This window comes from Sphaeramia orbicularis, chromosome 7, assembly GCF_902148855.1.
Source record: "Sphaeramia orbicularis chromosome 7, fSphaOr1.1, whole genome shotgun sequence".
In the NCBI taxonomy this organism is placed as follows: domain Eukaryota; kingdom Metazoa; phylum Chordata; class Actinopteri; order Kurtiformes; family Apogonidae; genus Sphaeramia; species Sphaeramia orbicularis.
In genome coordinates this window covers 39,745,807-39,763,525 of record NC_043963.1, presented here as the reverse complement: position 1 = coordinate 39,763,525, position 17,719 = coordinate 39,745,807, and the positions used below count along the sequence as shown (strand labels likewise).

The following is a 17,719-nucleotide window of genomic DNA, read 5'->3' as shown; positions in this document are numbered from 1 at the left end:
GGAAGCAATGTATGCAGGGGCCTGGCCATGTAGGGCCCGGAAAGTTAGCACAAGAATTTTGAAATGAAGACGATATAGAACAGGGAGCCAGTGGAGAGATTTAAGGATGGGAGTGATGTGGGTTCTCCTGTTTGTGCGGGTCAGGAGCCTGGCAGCAGAGTTCTGGACAAACTGTAGACGGGCCAGCTCCTTCTTGTTTAAGCATGTAAACAGGCTGTTGCAGTAGTCTAAGCGAGAAGATACGAAAGCGTGAACGATCATCTCGAGCTCATTTGTGGACACCATAGATCTGAGTTTGGAGATGTTGCGTAGGTGGAAGAAACAGTTTTTGACTAGGTGTTTGGAGTAGAATTCTAAAGACATGTCCTGGTCAAAGATGACACCCAGATTCCTCAGTTTTGTCTTTACCGAGGAACTCAGGTCTCCAAGGTGATGTTTGATCCCTGGGATTGCACTATCCGGGGCAATGATGAGGGTCTCAGTTTTGCTGGAGTTCAGCTGGAGGCTGTTATCATTTAGCCACTGCTTCAGCTCTGACAAGCAGTTGATGAAGGAACTCAGTTTGTGGGGCTCAGAGGAGTTAAAGGAGCAGTATATCTGGATGTCATCCGCGAATAGATGATAGGAGACATCACTGTACTGTCGGATAATGTGGCCAAGTGGGAGGACATAGAGTAAGAATAGGACTGGTCCCAGGACAGAGCCTTGGGGCACACCACACAGTAGATCCGCTGAGTCAGATTGGAAGTTGTTTATTGACACAGTGAAGCTTCTGCCGGTCAGGTAAGAGGAGAACCAGTCTAGCACATGACCTGACATCCCTACCAGGTCCCTCAGTCTCTCAATCATTATGGTATGGTCCACTGTGTCAAAGGCCGAGGAGAGATCTAGCAGGACCAAGACCGTGGATTTCCCGGAGTCAGCCGCCATCAGGATGTCACTAGACACTTTTAATAGTGCGGTTTCTGTTGAGTCTGTCCGTTAGTGTGCAACATAACTCAAAAAGTTATGGACAGATTTTGATGAAATTTTCAGGGTTTGTTGGAAATGGGATAAGGAAGAAATGGTTAAATTTTGGTGGTGATCAGGGGTGGGGGGGCCCACGGGGGGGGCCACTGATCAGCCTTGGCGGAGGTCTGCGCTCTCCGAGTGCTTCTAGTTTTTTTTTACTGAATTTGTAATAAGTTTAAGTGTAGTAAGTTAAGAATTTGTTATAAGTAATACACAAAACATTATTAATATCCTAAGCATGACCAGTACAGGTACACTTTAAGCATTCCTACAAATGACAAATGCAACACATCTACATAGAATTACAATAGATAGCCCATTGCACTACTTGAATACACAGCATCATAGATTTATTTGCCAAATATTCTCATCAGACACATCTGACAGTGAATCAAACCAAACATTGTGTCTGATGACACTTCTTGTCAACTCTACCACTGACTCTATTTAGAAAATCAATTTCTCTTCCACAGGAGACCAAATCCCATTCATACACTTTCACTTTTATCTTGTCAGGTCTGTTGAATTGGCTCCTTGTACTGTCTTTTCTATAACACTTTTTCTCATCATTCTGACATTCAGATTAACCTCTGCTGACATGTCTGTGTTCGCTGTCTGCTGTTAACCTTTTGTAACTATACACTGGAGGTAACATTAAACTGCAACAACATCAGCGTCAAATCTCACAGGGAGGTAATCTCACAAATGTACATACATACGCCGTACATCAGTATATACAGACCCTATGGATTTCCTGAGGCGACATTTGTTGCTGTCAACCCATCGCATAGGTTATGGCTCACTGTCACTGTTACAGTCACTAGGTCTTATTTGTCTCCTCTCTTAACTTGCAGTACATGTGATGGCTGCACATAAAGATCACTGCAGGTGTTCTTCTGGTTTGTCACTGTTAATGTCATTATTTTTGTTTCTTTCCATTTTCTCCTGCATTTTTTTTCACTATTACTGTGCTTTCCTTAAGGTTTACCATTGCCTTCTTTCCTTTGTTTTGGCCTGAGGTATTTTCTATTGTCTTTTTTTGTCTATTGTCTCTCTCTTGCCCTTTACCTAGGCAGTCTTGCCTCATCCCATGCACCCCAAAGCTAAAATCATCTGCAACAGAAACAATAAGAGTACTGTTGCTTAAACCTGGAAACCTATATACATATTATTTTCTTCTTTTTTACTTACTGTCTGTGTGTATCAGTGAAGAGAGGAGGTTGTGTGTCACGCTTTGAGGTGACAACATGGTTTTCTCACTTTGCTACAGATTAATTAGCCTTGAAGATCAAACAACCAAATGCAAATGCATGAAAAACTCATCAACCCATTTCCCTCTAGAAACAATTAAGAGGCTCCCAATCTGTCAGCTTCTCATTGCCTTGTGCCATCTGACCATTCTACCCTCAGACACTTTATCAAGGGCACAAAGGTATCTCCCAGGGCAATGTTCTCCATCTGCTTATCGTATTGAAATCAGAGCCACATGTTTACTGGAACAATTTTGTCAGAGGTGTGATGTCTCACACTTCAATCAGCATCTGTTTCACAGTGGACTTGCTCAAAAAGCCAAATAGAGATGTAAATGTGAGATTAGATGCAGATTAAGATGGTTGTGTTGGAAGCTTTGTGGTTTCACTCTGATGAGCTGATGATAATATTAGTGGTGACTAAATACCCAGAGCTGCAAAATGCATTATATCCTGATCCACAAAACAATAAATTCACTGAAATACACAAAACTTTTACAGTGAGATTGGATGGGAGGTTTAAAAACATTAATTAAGAATTTTAGACATTATTACTTTACAAAGTTTTGCAGTATAGGTCCAATAAAGCCTTGACTGACAGCCTGTATTAGACCGATAGCCTGTACTCAGCCTACTATGTGAACCTATATTCTACCATGTGAACCTGTATTCTATTATGTGAACCTATATTCTACCATGTGAACCTGTATTCTATTATGTGAACCTATATTCTGTTACGTGAACCCATATTCTACTACATGAATCTATGTTCTACATAGTAGAATCTATGTTCTACTATGTGACCCTATATTCTACTGTGCGTACCTATATTCTAATATGTGAGCCTATACTCATACTATTTGAACCTATTTTGTACTATGCAAGCCTGTATTAATTTATGCAAACCCATATTCCACTTCATTAATCTATATTCTACTATGTGAACCTGCATTCTATTATGTGGACCTATAGTCTACCATGTGACCCTGTATTCTTTTATGTGAACTCATATTCTACAACATGAATCTATATTTTACTATGTGAACTTCTATTCGTTCATGAGCTTTGTCCCATTCAGACAAAGCATTAGTAATTGTACTTTCGTATATCCTGTGCATATACTACCATCTAATGGTCAAAATAATACTAGTTGTGCATCCAATTGTGATCACATATTCCTGCAGAATAAAAAAAAATGCTCACAAAATTAAAAAAGAATTGTGGCACATTTTAACAACATATATTATAATATTTAATGTATGTTATTTAATTTTTTATCCATCTGTCGGATTGACAGTTAGTGTAACACCAGACCGGAACCATCATCTGTTGCTTGTTTCCGCAGGTGGAGGCGGACGATTCGTTGTAGGAGCAAATCAAAATGGCGAGCCAAGAGGAGTCTGTGAGGGAGTTCGTTGCTGTTACTGATGTGGATGAGGAGAGGGCCCGGTTTTTCCTTGAGTCCGCAGGCTGGAATTTGCAGGTACATCTTCTAGAGCTTTTCTCGTAGAGTTGTAGATGAATGTTGACGGAGGTGTTATAAGGAAACTGCGATGGCACGACATGTGTCAGACCAGTAGCATTGCCGGCTAACATTAGCCCGTGTTGCCGGTAATTTGTGCAAGTCACCCTTTGACAATGGCCTTTCCGCTTTTTGTGACCAAAACATGGATGTTGTACGTACTGTTAGCCGACAAAATTATGGTCACAAGAAGGTCATATTCTGTTTTCTATTTAAAGTGTGAAGTGGCAGTAAGTTTCGGTCAGGGTTCCTCTGCCTTAAGTTCATTCAGCCATGCTAGCTAGAATTAGCCTCTAATGAAAACGTTCAGTTCGTGTTAGCAAACAACATCGGTTAGCTTTCTACGAAGTGGTGTCAATTCCGCAGTTTGACTTGTGGTCGTGAAAAAAATGAAACTCAATTCAACTCTTAATTTATTGCTAACTTGTCGTGCATTGAAAAAATAAAATTAAATGGACTCAGTTCTTGTACATTCGACGTGGGATTTGTCTCTTAAAACCTTTACGTAGTAAGGAAATGCACAAAGATAATTAAGTAGGACAGATCGATTTATTGAGGAGCTACTTGAAGAGATTGAACCCACCAGTCTTTCAGGACACTTGTTAGGCTATTGCTGCTGTTCATAAACTGTCTCCGGATATGATGGTGCCACTGTCTGGGACCGTTTCTTCTTCCTTCAGCTTGCACTTGCCAGTTTCTTTGAGGATGGAGCTGACGACGACATAGTGACACTTCCTCAGCCTGAAGGAGGCTCATCAGTCTCCCGATCTGCAGGACCAAGGTTTGTTTACATCTGATGAATGTTTAAACAAATACTACTATTCACTGTAAGATTTTTTTTTCTCAATTATTATAATGTGAACCCTGTCAGTTGGTATTAAACGATATAGGCCTTATATATTACTGTTGTTCTATCACATTCAGTGGATTAATCAGAAGTTTTTCTTTATCACCAGTGCCCAGCACAGAGTGACCTCATTCAGGGATCTGATGCATGAAGCTGAGGAGGAGAGTGATGAAGAGGAAGGCCAGAGGTGAGTTTATTATATCGTTTCTGTTCATGTTACTCCAGGAGTAACTTATTGGTCGCAGACAGGGAAGGATTTGCGTTTGCCCTCTCTTCGAAAGGCTCTCAAACAAAGGGCAGTCATAAAATGCCTATCATCCTTAAAGACACTTTCTACTGGAGTAGGTAAATAAATTGGTTTTGTTTTTGTTATGACAGCCTGCAGAGGTCTGTCTGTGTTGTACATCTTATAGTATTTGGATGGTAGGTTCACACCTCATTGATGTGATTCCAGAATGCGCCAAACTATTTTCAGTCTCACCTCATTCACTATGAGCTGCTGGTTTGTGCTTTCTGCAGCATCAACAGATTCTGCTGCTTGGCTGGTGCAGCAGTCATGTTGTTAAGGCATGCTGCAGGGTAGCTAAATGTCCTTTCTGTCACTTGCTGAAATCATAACTTATGAACCAAAGAGTAATTTATTGAGGCAGCCATTTTGTTCTTTGAGTTATTTATAGAGTCAAAATTTTAATCCTGCTCATCTGTATTGTTTGAAATAACAAAACCCAAAAAGGTTCCAAAGAGATTGGTGTATTTTTCTTCCTTCCAGAAAGGAAGAATGATAATGTATAATTCATATCCAAATTCACACACATCATTCAACATTGATGTGATGCTTTATTCTAGCTCAGGTTTACTGAAAAGTGTCTACACATAGCAAGCAAACACAGCATGTGTCTGAATTTTTCCCCGTTTTTAGTTATTCTGTACCTTGTTGCCCTGCAGGTTTTTTGCGGGAGGATCAGAACGTAGTGGGCAGCAGATCGTTGGGCCTCCTAAGAAGAAGAGCTCCAATGAAGTTGTAGAGGATCTGTTTAAGGGGGCAAGGGAACATGGAGCTGTGCCTTTGGACCGTGCTGGGAAAGGGCCAGGAGAGCCTAGCAAAGCCAGGGTAAGGAGAATATCCCAGGAAATTAAAAAGGGCTCATGTATTCATTCTTTGTGTTCTGGTTTCCCATTTTGTTTTGTTGTCTTCTCTCATCATTCAGGCCTTCGTTGGTGGAGGTTACAGGCTAGGAGCAGCTCCTGAGGAGGAGTCGGCCTATGTAGCTGGAGAGAGGCAAGCATCCAACAGTCAACAGGATGTAAGTAGAGCTCCTATCAGGGCTATCCCACACATCGTCCTTTTATCAGGGACCACAGTTTTCTATTCCTGGCTCATTCCTTCTGTAGGTTTCATCACACATCCTCTCTGTCCATCCTCTGCAGGCACTGTAGTGTTTTTACTTTCTCCACTTCCTCACCCCCCCACCATATCTTCACTTAAGCATATTCTCTGTATTGCCATTCAGTTTTTGTTCTTTTTCTTACATGCTAGAGTGTTAAAGCTCATGCTTGTTTTGTTGTATCACATGAGCAAAGCTACATGAGAATGTCGAGCTGCACTATTAATCAAATCCAATCACAGTATAAGTTATGTAATTGTAATAATATAATAAAAGAAAAAAATGTACATATGACCTTGACAGTTTAGTCTGTTCGTGTGCAGTTATCTCTACATGTATAATGAAAAGTCAGGCAGTGTATAGTTACATGATCATTTGGTGTTTAGATAAAGAGAAAGTGATCCTAACAAGCATGGCAAAAAATAACCATGACCACAGCTGTATGGTGATATTTTTCCTTCCATATCATTGAGAACCAAACACAAAGATTTGTGATATCATTTGTATGTCTCTGTCACAAATTGCAATATCATTCACCAAAACTGCGATAAGTCTTCACCAAATTGACAGCCGCTAATGTTTATATATGTTTTGTTGTTTAGGTACATGTGGTGCTGAAGCTGTGGAAGACAGGTTTCAGTTTGGATAATGGTGAACTCAGAAACTATAGCGATCCTGGAAATGCAAACTTCCTCGAGTCTATTCGGAGGGGGTGAGAAAAGGCTGTTCACTTACACCACTTCACTATCCAGGATCATCATGGTCAATGCCTTGAACATGTACAGCTGTACTTACTACATGTGTGTAGTATGTAATTGGGCCTGTGTTCATTGTTACCATTCAGAGAAATTCCTCTTGAATTGAGGCAGCGCTCACGAGGGGGTCAGGTCAACCTGGATATGGAAGACCACAGGGATGAGGACTTTTCCAAACCCAAGGTTGCCTTCAAGGCCTTTGAAGGGGAAGGACAGAAGTTGGGAAGGTGAGAGACAGTTTCATCTATTATATCATGCATGATTTCTGAATATGTAACATTTAATTCTTCTGAAAGTAGCAGCAGAATTCAGTAGAACCTCAATAGAGGTTGTTTAACCTGTCCTGCCTGTTCTTTATGGACAGGAATCAACACAGTCTGTGCATGGCCTTTTTGTGTGGGATCATTCCTATTAAATAACTGGTTTCATGCTATGCATGTCATGTGACGGGCCTGTTGTCTTTGTGGTTCCTTCTGTAGTGTTCTCTACACATAATTTCCTAGAGTCAGGTATGCCACAGCAGCTATCTCATTCTCTGCAATGACTCAGTTTTCTGACTCTGAGAGACTGCTTTGCCTTCTTATTCAGACCTACATAAACAGTTTAGTAAATCACTCCTTCAATTTGTTTAAGTTGGACTCTGTTATTTCCACTTTAGTGTGGTTTGTTTTGGCAGATGTGAACACAATAATCTGACCAAAACACCTGTACAGACAATCTAAATGGAGGTAGCCTCAGTCTGGTCTTAAACAAGCTCTGGTGCAGTTCATTTGAAGTGGACATGTGTTCCAGCCTTGATCCAATCCCTGCTTCCAGCTGTACTCTACTTAATGCCTTGTGTAACCAGGTGTGGTGTTGTGCATTTGGGAGCATGTAGACTAGACAGCAAGTATGCACTAGTCTAAAATGGGGATCTTCCTTTTGTATGTACCTACGTATCTCATCATTGAACAGGGTGAAGGTTCTCACTAAGTTAATAGGGATGCATTTTAGCCTGCTTTGATTTTTTTTTTTTTTCTGTGTGAAAAATTTACTAGACTGGAAAATTCTTCATGTTTACAGACCCCCAACTAATTCAGATCAGCAAAGGAATACTAGGAGTGAAAATCCCTCTTTTATCCTCTTTTCCTTTCTAGTGCCACCCCAGAATTGGTCTCAGCTCCAGCCACCTCCCAGCAGGACCAGGCTGCGAATGAGGCTCAGGCCAGTGCCTCTGTGACCCTTGACCCCTCCCAGCCCGTCACCAACATTCAGATCCGACTGGCAGATGGCGGCAGGCTGGTCCAGAAGTTCAACCACACCCACAGGTGATTGCTTGTCTCTTTTAAACTTGTCATGTGTGCCAAAGATTAATTTAATGTAAGATGAATGTTAATTACTTACTATTTCTGTTAATATTTACTATTAATTACAGTTTCAATTAATATAGATTTAAAGTATGAATATATAAATACGCTAACACACTATATGGACAGAAGTATTTGGACACGTTGAATTCAGGTGTTTCTTTTCTAACAGTTGTCTGGGATACAAAGCAATCATGACACATTTCATAAGATATTTTTATATTGTGGTAAATATCATTGCATTGGTTAGTTTGATTTAAATTGTTATCTTTGCTTCCAAAATGCCTGAGAGATGGTTAATTTCTCTCAACATTGAATTTTTTTGTTTTGTTTTTTTTATCCATGACTAGGATTTTAAATGTTCTGCCTCTAAATTTCTAAAATATTTTTCGTGCTCTAAGTGTAAATAATAATGTAAAACTGTAAAAGATCTAGCAGAGGAAGCAGAGAAAAGCAGCTTCTGGTCGTGGTTAAGGAGGAAGGTCAGGAGCTGGGGGTTACACGACACCTAGGGCATCAGCAGGGGGTGGCAGGGAATTATCCCTGCCATCGCTCTGCCACCAGGAGATGTACTGGGGTTAAAGGAGCAAAACATCAAGGACTGGTGGTCCCCAGCGGATGACCCGATGATGCCTGCAGAGATGTTCAGAGGCAGCAGGCTTGCACAAAGGGACCGGTGGAGATGCGTCAGGCAGACCATCAGCCCGTATCGTTAGATGTAAAGAAATATTGATGTTTAGAAACTATATGTACAAAACTATTGTGACACATCATGGCTACAGCTCGTAAGATGTCCTGTTCATGTTGATATGACATATAAACATCAATATTTCCTTAAAGTCTAATGGGAAATTTTTCTTCCTTAGTGAGATGTGAAGAAAGTAGATGGATAATTGTGGTAGAAAATTATTATTTTGAGTCAGTGCCTGAAAAATATTTTAGAAATAGAACACTTAAAATCATAGTCATGGATAAAAAAACAAACAAAATGAATGTTGAGAGAAAATTAAAAAAAAAAAAACAATCTCTGAGGCATTTTGGAAGCAAATATAACAATTTAAACCAAACTGACCAATGCAATGATATTTATCACAATATAAAACTATATTATGACATTTGTCATTATTGCTTTGTGTCCCAGACCCCCGTTAGAAAAGAAACACCTGAATTCAATGTGTCCACATACTTTTGTCAATATAGTGTATTTACATGTGGGCTGTCAGAACCTAGTAAGTGTAGAAGAGGCTGGGAACTGTCATCTTAAAGCTAGTATGTATTGTATTAGTGTTACACTGTTTCTAGCTGCCTAAAAGATTAGCCTGCTCATGATGACAGAAAAACTCTCTTCCTTTGAGGAAAAACGTGCCGGTCAAATTCAATGTCATCATATGGCCAAGGGATAGAAGAACAAGAAGGAGACATGGAATGGTGCAGTGGGGAAAAAGGCTGCATGGCACTGTTTACCCATATTTGACATTTGGTTCAGTCATATGGACAGATTTACAAATGCTTTGCACAACATTTAGTGCTAATAACTTCCTGTCTGACTGAGTCGGACCTAATTGCATATGTTTGTGGGAGTTTCCATTTCAAAGCTCAAATATTGAGGAAGACAGTATTTAAATGAGACGTACAGCACAATCTACTGAGGTTTGCAACTGTTGACTTCTTGCTGATTGTACCATTATTTTACGCTGAACTAAAGTCTTCACACATTTGCGTCTGGAAGGACTGTGAAGGTTATGCAGAGAGGAGGTGCTGATGAGAACAGACAGCTGAGGGTAGAAGAGGGACAATTTTCTCTACTTGTCTCCCTTTATTTGGAAAGACAGAAGAAGACATTATCAGATCAGACTGAGTACAAAACAGCAGTGTTGGGAATAACAGCGTTAAAAAAACAGTAACGGGTAATCGAATTAATTACTGTTTGAAACGTTACAACGCCGTTACCGTTAACCAGCAGTGAAATGTGGCGTGTTACTATGCACTGATATCTAACAGCTGTTATCTGTCCTGGCTCGCTCAGCCAGGCATGAGAGGTGTGGCGTTTACGGACGAGTTGAATCTTTTGAACGGCTCTTTTCAGTGAAGGATAAGAACCGATATGTTGAAAGTTGTTCGTTTACAAGCCGTTCTTATATTCAAATTGTCCGCACTGCCTTCATGTTTTACCTGTGTGCCCCATGAGTCTGAGTTGTCCACGCTGCCTTCACCTGAACGACTAATGACATCTATGAGTTTGAGTTGTCTGCTGCACACCCCATTCACTTGAACGCAGCTATGTGCGCAGCTAACTTAGGGGAGGAGTTATCAGTGAGAGTCTGACTAACTGGACTGAAGACATTTACTGCTGTGTCAGGGAGGAGCGACTGAAAAAACTGGAGATGCTGGATTAACTGGAGGAGCATCTTCTTCCTATAAATGCAGATCCCCTTATGTGGTGGAAAAGCTGGGCCCTGGTGGACCCCTGCCTCATCAAAGTCATGGTATAGAGGCTCTGTTTACTGGGAACATCGGTTCCATCTGAATGAGTATTCTGTAAAACAGGACTAATAATATCAGAGAGAAGTCGCTTCAAGACACAAAAGTTAGATCACTTGTCTTCCTTAGCTCAAATTTGCCAAAGAAGAAGGAGAGGCAGTAGAACCCACAAAGGATGACACTGCTGCAACACTGCAAAACAGTAAACATTTTCACCTGTGTTCATGATTGATTATTGGATATTATTGGCTTATGATTGTTGCACATTTATATAAATTAGTAGTTGGTTAATAGTTACTAAATCACCAGGAGGCTCAACAAGTCAAGCAGAGGTTTTACTTTCGTATAAATTCATGAGGCTTTGTGCCAGAAAAACTGATGAAATATTGTATAATTACATGTAACATAATGAAGTGTTCAGCTCTCTAACATTCAAATTTTCAAGTCTATTTCTTGGTTCCTTAGGTAAACGGACAGCACACCATTATGTGTGTGTGTGTGTATGTGTGTATTACTGATCAAAACATAATAGCCTACCTGCTGTATAGAATTAATGGATTTACCGCAAAGGTTTAACCACAGAGTGATGTGAATAGTGAGTGTAGTTTATGATTCAGTTCTACAGCAGCCTACAAATGTCACTTCTCTGTGCATCTCCTTTTTGATGTTTTATAATCTTGAATTTCCTTTGTAGAATACACCCTTCCCCTCCTGTATTTACTTCTGTCACTATGGTGATCTAGATCTACCTTTATAAACAGATTGGACGTTGTGATTTTAAAGCCTTTTCGCTGCTCTTTTTAGACTCTGTTCCATTCATGCACTGACTTCTCCAGTTTTACCACAGAAAATCCCTTCTTCTGTTGCTTCTCTTTGGTCTGTGTTGCTGTTTCTAGGGAGATACACGTGTAAAACCTTGTCGTTAGCAGGTTCCCTGTAAACTCATCAAATGTGTCTATGTGCAGTCTGGGTCTGTGCTAATTTGCGCTGGTCTCAGTAGAGCAGTGCAGGTTGTTATTGAAATGAACAGGCTGCATCTGTGTTCTTAATTTTCCAAGTCAGTATTAAATCACCTGCAAAAAGTGACCATGACCTTTTTCTGGATTGCCTCCTTGCTAATTTGCGCTGCCTTATTAAATCTGGCCCTTTGTTTTCAGTTAATGTTTCTTTGTTGAACCAGTTATTTTGATAAAGATTCAGCAGCATCATAAACTTAATTGTGTTGAGCCTGTGGCTCAACTCAAGGAACATGATTTTGTTTTACATTCTACAATTTACATCGTCCATGACAGAAAGGAAGCCAAATTTAACCTTTAAAATTTGGCTTTGGTTGAAGAAAGGAACTTGAAATTTAACCAAGGATGGAGTACAAAAAAATTTAAAGGATTAAAAGCTATTCCTAATTTTAATTGTATAATCAAATTTAAAGTTTATCACAACAAGCTCAAACATTACACATAATGTAAAGCTGCAGGAGCCAAAATTATGGGTAAAAGTGCCAGAATTTTAATAATTACAGTTTGACGTCTTCATCAAGAAATAATAATGTGCTTTACTTTTTCATAAAACTGTAATTTTAAAAATTCATGGATAACAATCATAATTATATTTTACAATTAAAAATCAAATTTCAGTTAAAGACAGTATACATACTGTTGTATTAACTATTAAAGAAACATAAAAAAAATAATTTTGGTAATTACCAAGGCTGTTAATTTTGCTGACATAAACCTTACATTGGTTGATGATCTAATTTGTTCATCACTGTAGATGGTTTACAGCCAAAAAACAGAGTCCAGAGAAGGAGTAAAACATTTTGATTCTCCTCAGACCATTTGAGTTTCAATTTGCTGAAAAGAATTTTTATCCAGTGGTCATGAAAAACTTACGCACTACAACATTAAGTACGATTAACATCAAACGAACCAGCCTTCAGGTTAAAGAAACTAAACATTTTCTACTCACAGACATAAGACCTGTCTGTATTCAGTCTGTCACATAAAACATATTCAACACCATGTCCATCCATGTCCGTCTCATGCTCAAACCCAGTGGGTAGTGATGTGGTCCTGTCTCCTTTGGGTCCTCAGGGTGTCTGATCTGCGCCAGTTCGTGGTTGCTGCCCGGCCTGCCATGGCCGCCAGAGAGTTTGTTCTCATGACCACCTTCCCCAACAAGGAGCTGTCGGACGAGAGCCAGACGCTGCAGCAGGCCAACCTCCTCAACGCTGTCATTGTCCAGCGGCTAAAGTGAAGGGGGCGGTAAAAACAAAGCCCCCCCCTCCACCACCTGCTGGTGTGGCTGAGTATGTGCAGCCCTGTGAGAAACCTGCTGCCCCTTCTGAGGGAGGAGAAACCATGGACTTAATATGTATGGACTTCTAATTCCTGATTTTTTTGTTTTTCTAAAGTGAAACATAACATTCTTCTCCCCTGATTCCTACTCTCACCCCCTTCTTCAGTGGTCTGCGACAGGCAGTTATGGGGGTAAAAAATAATCTTGCATTTAATGTGAGGACCATGGAAGAGCCTGCAGATGCTGTTTGAATAGTGGTTTGGATGGGGATGTGTTTACCTTCCACAGTAGGTGGTTGAAACCATAAAAGGAGGAGCAGTTTGATTGTACAGATGTTCATCATACCCGGCTTCACCAATCGCCGACTTGCTCCCTATGTTTCCTCCTTTATTAACATTATTTGACATACTCACTATCACGTACTGGGGCCTCACTGGATCAGTGCAGCAGCAGATTTTAGCTCGTTTCCGTCTTAACAGCACAAACCAGAACCACACAATGAGTAACACTCTTATTAAGGTGAACATACACACACTAACACTTGGGTTTTGTACTAGTTTATTTCTCAAGAAACAATGAAGAAAGTATATCTAGACAAAACCACTTTTTTTTCCCAGTCCAACTTATACCAGTAGCCTTACGCTCTTTTATTCACCTCCAGTACCACAACAGAGTCCCTTTGTTCAAATAAAGATCAAAGTATTTTTTTAAACCACCTTTTTTCCCTCCCCCTTTCCCGTTTTTCCTTTACAGATTGTAGAATTGTCCCAGTCAGACGGTGGGATTTTGATAGTGTGTAACGTGGACACCGTTCCACATGGCTTTATTATCAAACCAATGGTTGAGCATTGAACATAGAGATTGTAAACACTGGTTTGTAGTAGTGAAAGTTGAATTCCTCTGACACACTGACATCTTCTATGCATCCTGGGGCAACAGAAATATGTTTGGACCTCTGGTAAAATAAATCCATTTTATGGTTGATGTATAAAGAACTAACCGTCTTGTGTTTTTATTATAATTCGGTTTATTATTGTCATCCAGATTGCAGCTGGGAATGCATCACAAGGGGAAACATTTTTTAGTCTTGTATATAGTCAAGCTTTTTGGCTTTATTTTAATCCAAAGTCGTCTTCATTAGCAGTTTCTTCAAACATTTTCTCTGACGAAACAACAGATGGAATTCATTTAAAATTTTATATGGTAAATGGTAAATGGACTGAACTTATATAGTGCATTTTCTACACCTTCATGGTGCCCAAAGCGCTTTACAATTCCTCACATTCACCCATTCACACACACACTCATATACTCATATGTAGCTTCCTTGGGACAATGTCTACAAAGTCTGTTCACAGTTCTGATATTTTTATTTTTTGTCACATTTTTGAATTATTAAAAATTTGTACTTATAGTGGGTCATATTTTGATGGTTTATAACTGATACTGGAAGTGTGGTCCATGAGAGGAGGTCATAAAAAAGTCAAATTTATATCAGTGTTTCTCAAATCACCCTCATCTGACTTCCAAAGCAAAGTTACGAGTACAGATAATTGTTTTGTAAGTTAAAAGTGAATCAAATGTAGCCTAAATAAGCCTAAGAGTAGACTTTTATTGAATTTGTCTATGCAAACCCACGTTTTGCGTCACTGTCTCCATACAGTCAGGTTACAAAGGCTGCCTATTGTCTTATTAAAGACTTCTCATGACTTGTGAATTGTAGTGGAAAGGAAGTAGAATAGCTAAATAATCAGAAACGAAGAGTGAAAGGAAGAGTGACTTGAACAGATCTAAAATATGACAATGGATCGGTGACTGAAGAGAAAAGCTGTGAGAAACCACGACCAATGTTAGCAACAAGGTGCAAAGACATTCTGTTAGCATCCAGCTGTTAGCACCATTTGTAATATACTGCAGACTATTTTGTAATATACAAAATATAGTAATATTGGTGGCTGTTGGCTGTTTTTAAGGGTGGGAGTGGGAAACTGGCCGGCTGGTTAGGTGGGAGAACCCCTGGTTTATAACATGGGAATGGTTGCATATATCAATATAGAGCACTGATAGGAAGTGTCATATTTGGACTTTAATTTGAGTCCATGGCCTTTGACCTTGAGTGACCTTGAAGGGTCAAACTCAAGGTCACCAACATTTCAACAATCTTCTCCAAAACTAGTGGTCGGATTAATTTCAAATTTTTTTATGAAGCTTCCTTGGGACTATGTCCACAAAGTTTCACAGTTTTGAAGAATTTTGATATTTTAATTTAAATTTTTGAAATATTAAAAATGTGCCTTCCCTTATAATGCGACATATTTTAAAGGCTTATAATTTTGAAATGGTTAGAGATATCAGTATAGTTACTATTGAGCACTGATAGGAAGTCATATATGAACTTTCATTGAATTAGTTGATTATAACACCCACTTCTATATCCACTTCTATTGGGAGACCGATCTCCTGCATCCAGACCACAGGACTAACAGAGACAGAACCTGAAAACCTCCTTTTTCCTCAAATTCAACTTGTTATTGAGTCTTAATAGAACATGACGCTGAGATACAGGGACAGTGGCCCTATTTTTTTTTTTTTTTTTTTTTTTTGTGTAGCTTGCTAGGAAAAAGTCCTCAGTGTGCATTTCATAAGGGGGGGAGGGGGGAATAAAAGCCCCTTGCAGGTGAAGGTTAATGCCTGCAGAATATTATGGGAAACTTTGAGAACTCCCGTGTTCACAATTTATCAGAAGTGCTATTTGGTTTACAAACGTAATAGAAATCTTGATTATCACCATCATCTTGTATCCAGTAGTTGCAGCCTTCAATTCAGAGTTTTGTTTTGTTTTTTTTCCTATTTGATGAAAAGTACATTTGGAATAAGGTAAGGATGAGGTTTATTTACAGATGCTGTGGAATCTTGGAGAAATTGCTTTTGTGACACTGCTTTGTGTGCTTTCAGCTTCTTCTGCTACAGAATGTGACTTGATGTTTTCATACTCAGCGGTGCGTTAAGATCTCCTTGAGGGTTATTCAGAGTGCACACATTCACTACTGAACACACTGTTATTAAAATCAACGGAATATTTACCAGGCAAGTAGCACATTTATGCTACATGACTGCTAACACAAAATAACAATGGCTTACTAAGTACTGTTCTTGCTTAACCTTTTCTTTTGTCCTTCCTTTAAAATGGAGACTTAATGATATTTTTCAATTTGGCAGTGCCCTTTTAGACTTTTTTTGGCTGCTCTGCCAGGTTGTATCTCAGTGGGAGTAGGTTTTTTTATCACTGAAGCACAGGGTCATGTTAAACAGCTGATACATGCTTCAAAATCTTTTCTTTCCTGTAACTGCTCTCATAATTTATCTCACTTTACTTACTTTATCACAATACCTTCATAGATGTAGAAGACAGACATTGTATTTTGTATTGAAGTTCCATATAGTTTTAACATTCACCTCCATGGCCGTGCACACCCACATGGACACTCTAGTCCTGCATTTGGAGCCAATTATCTTCTGTGTATTGACCTCAGTCTCACACACCCCAAAATTGTTGAGCTGCAGTTGTATGATTTAATAAGTTTTGAAAAAAGTTAGAAAATTGCACTGCTCCTTCAGTCAGAAAAAATGCTTTCAGACCAGGGAAGCTGGAAGAAAAGAGTACATCTTATAAATAAAGAATATAATCTTTTCTTGCTTGGGCTGTACTCACAGTGGCCTTGGCTGAAGCATTTGCTGGTTCTTACAGGTCTTCAATAATCTACAATGGGCACCACTATTCCATTTCTCTGTATTCTGCAGGTGAAGGTCTGTGAGCTGAGGTGGATCTGAGGGATTTCTGGGACAGTAACTGTTTTGAAAGTTGTCCTATGAGGTAGAATTATACAAAAAAAAAAAAAAACAAACCAAAAAAAAACAAACAAACAAACAAAAAAAACAGTACAGAATAATCTGTTCTTTTTAAAGATAGGGTCAATAAAATGCCATATTAAAAAAAAAAAAAAAACAATTTTCAAGATAAATGTCTTATGTCCATATGATTTTCTTTTGAAACATCCACAACTACACACTGTCCGATAGCAAAATAGAATGTAGTAACCGACACACTTTTACTATCAAGCTTTCATTGGTTTCAGTAAAAACGCCTTACTTCAATATAATATTCCTTTCAAAATAAAAGCATATCATATTTACTGGTTCAAATACTCTCCTTTTCTCACACTCACTGTGCTGCATTCCTCTGCTATGGGCACTGGACTAGATGAAGCACAGGTATCAAACATATGGTCCGTGGGCCAAAACCAGTCCGCCAAAGGGTCCAATCCAGCCCGTGGGAGGAATTTAAGAAATGCAAAAATTACACTGACGATATTATCATTCATTCATTCATTTTCTGAACCTGCTTTATCCTCACTAGGGTCACGGGGGTTGCTGGAGCCTATCCCAGCTACTTATGGGCGAAGGCAGGGTACACCCTGGACATGCCACCAGTTCATTGCAGGGCTGACATATAGAGACAAACAATCAGTCTCTTTAGATTAACCAGTTAACCTATCAGTGCATGTCTTTGGATGGTGGGAGGAAGCTGGAGTACCTGGAGAGAACCCACCAACATGCAAACTCCACACAGAAAGGTCCCACCCCCTGGTGTTGGAATCGAACCCAGGACCTTCTTGCTGTGAGGCACTATCCACTGTGCCACCCCCATTAACGATCAGGGGTGTTCAGAACTTTTCAGTTCATATTCTACATACAGATCAATATGATCTGAAGTGGATCAGAAAAGCAAAATACTATCTTAATAACTATGAATAATGACGACTCCAA

General features: G+C 39.5%; 1 protein-coding gene across 1 annotated transcript; it reads left to right on the top strand.

Annotated features, from left to right (window-relative positions):
• The first annotated feature begins 3,612 nt into the window (after positions 1-3,612).
• nsfl1c (NSFL1 (p97) cofactor (p47)) lies at positions 3,613-13,887 on the top strand. The gene is made up of 9 exons (XM_030139421.1): positions 3,613-3,744; positions 4,464-4,564; positions 4,740-4,817; positions 5,576-5,741; positions 5,839-5,934; positions 6,618-6,727; positions 6,860-6,997; positions 7,907-8,077; positions 12,688-13,887. Exons 1-9 carry the CDS (start codon positions 3,643-3,645, stop codon positions 12,848-12,850), a joined length of 1,125 nt encoding a protein of 374 aa, XP_029995281.1. The 5' UTR covers positions 3,613-3,642; the 3' UTR covers positions 12,851-13,887.
• Positions 13,888-17,719: the final 3,832 nt, after the last annotated feature.

Bases quoted from the DNA above. Each gene is read 5' to 3' on its own strand.
- nsfl1c (XM_030139421.1), top strand. From the start codon at position 3,643: ATGGCGAGCCAAGAGGAGTCTGTGAGGGAGTTCGTTGCTGTTACTGAT. The intron at 6,728-6,859 runs GTGAGAAAAGGC...GTTACCATTCAG, and splicing joins CTCGAGTCTATTCGGAGGGG to AGAAATTCCTCTTGAATTGA. The intron at 8,078-12,687 runs GTGATTGCTTGT...TTGGGTCCTCAG, and splicing joins AAGTTCAACCACACCCACAG to GGTGTCTGATCTGCGCCAGT.